The sequence below is a fragment of the Pantherophis guttatus genome, chromosome 4 (genome assembly GCF_059756535.1).
Source record: "Pantherophis guttatus breed Tessera chromosome 4, ASM5975653v1, whole genome shotgun sequence".
Lineage (NCBI taxonomy): Eukaryota > Metazoa > Chordata > Lepidosauria > Squamata > Colubridae > Pantherophis > Pantherophis guttatus.
Window position 1 is genome coordinate 31,145,571 of NC_142066.1, and position 8,373 is coordinate 31,153,943.

The 8,373-nt window shown below is 39.1% G+C and overlaps 1 protein-coding gene across 1 annotated transcript in view; it reads right to left on the reverse strand.

The window, feature by feature from the left end:
• SLC17A7 (solute carrier family 17 member 7) overlaps nt 1–7,981 on the reverse strand; it is a 60,074-nt gene extending 52,093 nt beyond the window's left edge. Inside the window, exon 1 of the mRNA XM_034423262.3 lies at nt 7,818–7,981. Within this exon, the coding sequence (XP_034279153.1) occupies nt 7,818–7,879 (62 nt within the window). The 5' untranslated portion in view covers nt 7,880–7,981. The remainder of the gene's footprint in view (nt 1–7,817) is intronic.
• Nucleotides 7,982–8,373: the final 392 nt, after the last annotated feature.

Here is an 8,373-nt window from a genome sequence, read left to right on the forward strand (position 1 = left end):
TGGTTGTCCTTCACCTTAACCACTGTGCTACCAAGACCAATAGGAGGAAGAAAGAGTGTTATGTATGTTTGTCACATTGAGTTACTTATAAAGTACTTATTATTACTTATAAAGTAATAGAAAACAAACAAACATACAAATACAACAAAATGCAATACATTAGGCCCGTTTTGTGAATCTTAGCATGGCAACCTCATCTTGTCACACAGGCAAATGCCTTGATCCCTCATTAAACCTCAATAAGCCACAGAGGAAAAATCATTTTCAGCTTTCTGCAAAGTGATTATCACAATCAAATGCTGTGAGAAAGAAAAAAAGGGTGACTACCACTTCTAAGGCCAACTTCGCTTAATGTTATACTGTAAGTCCCATTAATTCTTAACTGTGTGGCCCTACATGACTGAAAACACACAACTTCTCCACATAATATTTCTTTTGTATTAGAAGCAAACAGGATGAATTTCCATTTATTTTCTACTTCTGAGGACTTGCTTTTCAAATACATTTCCTGCCTCCATGTCCAGATTCAATACTGTCAAATTTTAGCATAGTTCTAAACATACCATCAGTCAGTCTCACATACAGACATCCAAAATGTACACATCCAGGAACATATTATATAAGGGTTAGGCTATTGGGGGCAGGAAAGCCGAACATCTACGAAAAGATTTTATGCCGGATGCTAGACAGGGGATTAGCACTGGGGCCAGCTGTCTTATTCTCTGCTTGTGTGTAGAAAATGCTACAAGCACCAGCCTGAAATCATATCTGGCAGAGGAGAGCTATACCACCAAACCTTTTGTTCCAACTGCTGAAGGCTCAGAAATATATTTACTAATGATTGAAATCACTTTGAAGGTCTGTGTGTCTGAGCCAGGGCTGCAGTTTTCATTAATGGAAGGCAAGAAGGACAGAGAATCACAGGGAACAAATGATAGCAAAGTTTTTTTTCTGATCCCTAACTAACCTCTGTTTCCCAGGATCCTTTAGGAGAGTGATGGATACCTGGAAGCTTCACATAATATGTGGGGTTAGTATAATACACAAATGTAGGGCCAGAATATTTTCCTTTTCTCTTAAACATGGTTAAATCTATTTTAGGTGCTACATTACAGTTTTGTGTGTTTACTACTTCAGGGAGCGATGATTTTAAAATGCTAAAATGTGGTTCACAGCTTGTTATTTATTGCTAGTGTGTGTGTATGTGTATGTATACGCACACACTTTCAAATCAGTGTTGACTCCTGGTGAATGCATGGATTAGGCCCTGCAGTTTTCCTGGGAAGATTTCAGAAATAGCTTTTCATTGCTTTCTTCCTAGAACTGGGAGGGACTGTCCCAAGATCATCCAGCTGACTATGTGTCTAAAGTGAGACTAGAATTCACCATTTCCTGGTTTCTAGCTCATGCTTTAACCATTATACCAGATCGGTTCTCACATTTACTCTTAATAGCATTAGTACTTTTATTTGGTATGTCTTATATCTAAGTGCATAGTGCACAGTACCTAGGCCTATTTCCCCCCATAACAACCACTTTGTGAGTTAGATTCAGCTGAATGAAAATAACTGGCTCCCAATCATCCACTGGATCTAGTGCCTTAGTTTCTACATCACACCAACTCTAATATAAATGATTGCAGAATATAGAATATGCAATTGTGATGCTTTGAGGGAGAATTACAAAAGATTTTGATGAAAGAAGTGGCACTTTGTTATAAAATTGTTTTGTTTGTGCTTAAATTTTTATCACAGTCCATGAGAATGATGTGAAAGGAGTTGCTGCATTGGATATATAAATGAAACTAGTTCATATTTTATCAAACAAAATGAGTGATTTGGATAATTTTCTTATATTGGATCTACAAAAGAATCTGTTAAGTTGTAAAGAATTTTGTGAGAAGAAGAAAATAAAGAAAAAGTCATAATAAATCAAGTTCCATGACTTTATTTTAGAGGATTAAGGATTAAGATTGTTAAAAGTAAAGGGAAAGAATATGAGATTGGTTTATTTGATCAAGCCCAAAAGAGATGTGTTGTTATCTCCAGTAGCCCTTAATGGACTTTTACTGATTAGAACTGAACATTGAGGCGTTACAGATTTGTTTAGATAAATATATTCTTTCACTCTATCTTTTCTGAACTTTCTATTTTTTCTTTTTATTCTTTTATTCTTTTTTAGTTTGTATTAGTTTTCTTATCCTTTAAATTATAATTCTCATTAAAATTAGGATTTAAAAAGAGGGGTTTTTTGCCTTGTTAAGGTGAGGGTATGCCTGTAGAAACAATTCTAAGCTTTTAAGAATCAAACTGGGATTCATGAAATTCTTTGGGGAATCTTGAACTCTTAAAGATCAGGCATAACAAGGATGTTTGTATGTAGTACATAGATTGTCAGGTGTAAATAACCAAACATTCACTGAGTTCAAAGAACTGAAGAGTTTATTATTGCTATCTGTACACAAGAATCCAATCAACTAATAGTCTCAGCTAACTAGGCACTAGATAATGGTCAACAGAATATACTGGTAGGTCTCTTGTGTGAGCACAAAGATTCCAAACTGATGACATATTTATCTCCACCTCCCAGTTCAGACTGCTTACCTCCTTCATAGATTATTCTACTGAAATAACAGAACTAGGAAGAACCTGAGACTTATTGCCTGACAAACAATAGCAAGAATGTTCCTTTGATTCTCTGGATATTCTGAAGAAGGCATCAACCTACTGAGTTGGCCATCCTTTCTATTACTCAGAGCACTGTGTGCTCTAGACCAAGTTGGCATCTCCCAGGTGATTTGGACTGTAGCTCTCATCACCCTTTGAAAACCATGTTGGTGAAAAATTGTGGGAAACAATCCAGAACATACAGAAGGCACAAAGTCAGAGAAGGCACAAAGTCAGATAATAATTGAAAGGGGCTGGAACAATTTGGCTATCTTGGCTGTCCAAACCTGGCATAAATCAGAATACTTTATTTATTTCACCCAAGTCCTCAGGACAACTAGAGAGTGACACAATTCTGTAAAAAACAAAATGGAAATGTTTGATCGAAGGAGAGGTGATATTATGAAACAAAAGCCTTCTATACAAAGATATTTTGCATTTATTACCTAAATCAGGTACGTCCAACCTGCAGCCCATGGTCACATATGGCCCTGTACAGTGAGTAATGTGGCCCCACAAGATAATAGAACATGAAAAAATAAAGGAAGTTTGTTATTTATATGCATTAACTATATTGTATATTTTATATATGGCCCAAAACAATTACTCTTCACTCGGTGTGGCCCAGACAAGCCTAGACAACTATGATCTAAATACAAAATATAGAGCAGAAAATGGTAGCCACACTGCAGATAAAGATTTCTTTTCTAGTTACCCAAATTCTGGTGACTGGTTTTCAAAGACAACCCCACTAAGCAATAGTTGCCTTATTATCTAACTCCAGTGTTACGATGTTGGAATAGATTCCTTCAAATGTATCTTCCCTTGTCTTTCTGAATGTCTACCTCCTCTTCACTGTGTCACTGTTGCCCATTTACTGTCCATCCACTCTTTTCTTCCATTGCACTCCACCCATGTACGTTCCTGATTTCACACTTGTAGAAGGTGGTGAACAAGGGGAAGAGTAAGAAGATGAAGCAAAACTGGGATTTCCCCTGTTAGCCTGGAGACCTCAATGTCAATCACTGGTGAAAGAAACAGTGTCCTTCAAGACTCATCAAGCATGGGCCGCATGGGTCTAGATCAGGAGTATCAAACTCAATTTCATTGAGGGACGCATCAGGCTGTGTTTGACCTTGGGGACTAGGGTGGCCATGGTCAGGATGAGCATGGCTAGCTTGACATCACTTGTGTTGGGGCACCTGTGGTGGCCCTAGCGCTCTGCCAGCAAAAATGGGCTCCCAAGCTCCATTTTTGGCTGCAGTGGCTCCCTGCAATCCTCTGCCAACAAAAACAGAGCTCCATTTTTGTTGGCAGAGGCACTGCAGGCCAGTTCTTTGCTGTTTTCAGGGTGGCCCTGTGGGCCAGATCTAAGTACCCCATGGACCAGATCTGGTCCCCAGGCCTTGAGTTTGACACCCCTGGTCTAGATAATATAAAGTCCTTGACTGGTAAGGAGTGCTGAGGATTGAAGGTTCTTTCTCGGTCTTAACTTGCTTTCTCTTCAATCTGGCTCTCTGAGGAACATATTTAAGAAATAGCTAAGAGACAGCAATAAAATAAAACTTACCTGCAGGATACAGAGGATGAAGTCATGCAATAAACCTTAAATCCAGTTAACAAAAATGCAGTTGTTCTGTTTGTATGACATGCTAGGCCCAGAGAGCTAAACTGTATGGCTTAGCATGTCTAGTTCACACAAAATGCTAACACATAACTGTGTGACCCACAATATTTCAAATGACAATCTATCCATCCCCATTTTAATTGAGTGCCGTATCAACTAGCCACAGACTGACTTGCTGTTTTGCTCCATTACATGTAAAACCGAGGAACAGTTTATTTTGCCATTTTTATTATAAGTGTGGTTGAGCCACCTCTGGTCAAATATATTTTATGACACAGTCTTCCACAGCCCTTTATGCTCCTGTCTTCTACAGCCCTTCCCAGTAGAAATTTGTAGCTATGATTCTCATATCTCCCCATCCCAATCCCAGTCTTCTGCTGATATCTTTTGCTGATATCTAACTTTAGTGTCTTCCAAGGAGCAAATGTTATTTCCCAGGATCTCCAATGAAGGTTGTGCTAGTTGAGGAATTCTGGGAACTGAAGTCCACACATCTGGAAATTTCCAATATAGAAAACATTGGCCCATAACTAACTACATAGCCTCACTCTGACAAGTTTTAATTATATAGTGACTGCTAGTAAGGGAAGATCATATTTTTTTTCTTTAAGAAAGTTCAGCTGCTATGTTATCTAGTGTCTTCTGGACATCTTAGTGGAGCTGACTTTCAAAATTCCTTCCCAGTTTCTAGGGCTGAAGCTGTGAGGTGAGAACCACGGATTCTCAAATACACAGGTAAAAATGGATGATTTCTGCACATAGGTGTCGTCTATCTTGTTTTTGGTAGAACAATTTATCTAGCTCTATCATATCTGTTACTTTCTGCTGTTAAGTAAGTATCTGAATGCAGGTTTTAGTGTTCAAATTTATGGCCATGCTTGGCATGAAAGCTGGCATACTCTTGAATATGGATGAGGAATTTACTATCATCCCTCCATCTCCCCCCCCCAGTTTTAAGCAAAGGTGCAAAAAATTTCTTAGGATTGGCTGCCCATCATTCGTTTTGGAGGCTCCATACTGTCTTTGTTGCTATGGATCTCAAAGCTATGGATTAATGGCTGTTGCTGAGTCAGAGTACACACGGAAGCTCATAAGCTGTGGCTCCACCCTATGCCCTGGTTTCCTTAAGAAGTAGATCATTGATCAGTCCTGAAGTTCAAAAGCTGTTTATAAAGAGATGATATCCATGTATGTGTGTATTCAGGACTTGGTACCATCCTGGGACAATCCAAATTCAGCCTGAAGAAAAACAGATTCTGCACCTGAATAAATTATGCAAAGGAAGCACATTTGCATACTTCTTCTATAATTTCTGCTACTAGGAATGGTGCTATACTGGCCTTATTCAATCTTTTCCTGGCATTCTAAAGTTCTATTTCTTGTTTTCAAATTTAGCTTAGAAACTTGGCTTCGATTTCTTTCTTTTTTTTTTAACAGCAAAGGATATTCTAGATGCTGAGGGTGAGCCTGATTAATTTCATTGAACTGGGTACTCCAAATTCTTATGCATTCATAGAGATGTCTTACAAATCTTTATGTTGTCCCCAGGGAACCATATTTGCAGAAGGGATATTTTGTTGTCTGCATAACTATCCATTTTAGTCACACACAACAAGAGTTATGGGAAGAAGTATACGTCCTTGTGAGTTTAAATATACTTCTAGAAATGGGGCGGGGGGGAGAGAGAGAGAGAGAACTCTCCAGCCACTTATAACTCTGGTGAATATTTTATGTTCTACCATGACGGTGCATATTTCAAACTGGAATCCATGCCAATTACGTAAAGCAATTTTGCTGTGGCAGTCAGACTCCTCCCAATGTATCTCTATGGTGGGTTGGAATTTTTATTTTAGTTTTTCTTTGCTTGGCTTTGTTTATTTTTAAATAGCAATGATCTTCTCAGCTGCATCGACCGGAGCCTTGTTTGACCTCATAGAACTTTAGAAGGCCTTGCTTGAAAAGAAGTGGAGTGGGTGTGGGGATGTTTCAATGATAGCTGATGAGCCATTCCTAGAGGAATATACTATCCTACATTGGGTTTGCCTTCATGGGAATTGAGCTGTTTTGATTGTGGCTATCCAAAACCTCTTGTTTTTTTCTTAAGATTTAGATTGTTGAGAATTTGATCTCAATGGGCTTAGTATTCAAACATTCCTTTCACAGTATGATGAAGAAACTAATATGAATTTGACTAGCTTACTATGTTAAAACCCATCATCTGCTAGCAAAATTATTCTTTGGGTTGATAAAAGGCTTAGCAAATTTAATAAAATAAGTGAAAATATAATATTCATCCCCAAAAAAGATTTAGATATATTGGGAAGTCTGTGGATGTATCATAGTGATGGCAGCAGAAATAGTAAGGCAGAGTGGTAGAAACCACTCAGACTTATGGGGTGAGGTGGAGAAATGGATAGATGAAGGTTAAAAATAGAAATATTTCGCTTCTCTTGTTCTTCTCATGGTTACTTCTTTCATCATCACATTCTGGTGACCAAACATATAATGTTTGGTAAATGCTAAAATACTAAAGATAGGAGCAAGGGAAGATATGAAATAGTTTAAATGTGATTTGTAGAACTAGAAAAATGATTTCCCTGTGTATCTGAAGCATACAAACACAGTGATACAAAATAAACTGAAGCATTCAGGTTTGTAGCCAAGAGATTCCATCTGGTGATATATATATATCTTAAATATAAAGTGGATTCTCTAAGCAGGGACACACATGAAAAAAATAAAGTAAAAATGGAAAGAGAAAGAAAAGTAGTTTATGGTCTTGAGTGCATGTATGTAAAATTTATAGAAAATATATATTGTGCTGTGTGAGAATGCTAGTTAATCATGGTTAACCTCCAGTAGCTGAGCACTCAGATAAGTATGCAATTATATGTGGCTTGTATATTTTAATTCCACCTAATTAAATCAGAAAATGATATGTAATTCCCACAATCCCCATTTGACTTGCACACAACACTCCAGTGAGGTAGAGAATTGACCCGAATTTAACCTCCATTCTCCACGGACTATGTAGTTGGGAATGAGTACAATAACAGGAGACTATTTTTCAGACCTGAAGTGTTAGGATGAGACAAGCTTGGTGATTCTTGTGAGAATATACAAGAAATACAGCAACAACATTGAAATGGATGTCATTACTTTAAAGACCTTGCCAGTTGCATGTGTATCTGTTTAAGTGCAGCCTGCGAGCTAGAAAATGTGCATAAACTATAAGGGAGTAACTGAGGATACAAGTATGTGTAAAGTGTGGGCATTGCCTATGATAGTTATAACCTCTTGCAATCGCCCCCCCACACACACACCATTCTCAATTCCAGTTTACTCTACAATTCAATGAAAACGTAGAGCATTTACATGTACTGTTTTGAATAGTTACAGTTTAGGATTTAGACCCCTTTATTTTTCTCTTGGCAGTAAACTTTGTTATACCCCCTCCCCTCCCCCCATTTGTTTGCGGTTTCAAAGAGAGAAAAGATACCAGGCAGGCAATGACGAATTCTTACCTGTTTATCTGCCCCAAGGTCCTTCCAGCCAACTTCTTAAACTCTTCTTTTCGAAACTCCATGGCGTTTTGCTTCCTTGATTAAAAGAAAGAAGCGCGGGGATCTCCCTGCCCCGCTCCTTTCCCACTCTTTGGAGACACGAGCAGTTAAAGCCACAACATCAGGAAGGCTTCTTGGGGAGAGACTGGGTTGCACAGCGATCTCAACCCGTTCCTCTCCCCCGATGCCTTTCTTTTGCTCGTTTCGTGAGCTTCTTTCCCTCTTCCCTCGATTTTCGTTCTTTTCTTGCCTACTCTTTCCTTTCTAGCTCTTTTCTTCTTCCCCTTCTCTCTACCGGTCTCTCAGTTTTCTCTAGGACCCTCGAGATCTGTCAACTTGAGGAGCGGTACGTGGGGATGCGACCATCAACGGCGCTGCCGCCTGGCGCCCTGCCCGATCCACCAACACGGCCTGAAGCGTCATGGGGGCAGCTCTGCCGCCGCGCACTAGTGCCCGCGCCCTACGTGGGACGCTGCAGAGGGTCCCACTCTCTCCCCGCGCTTCCGCAGGCACCTAA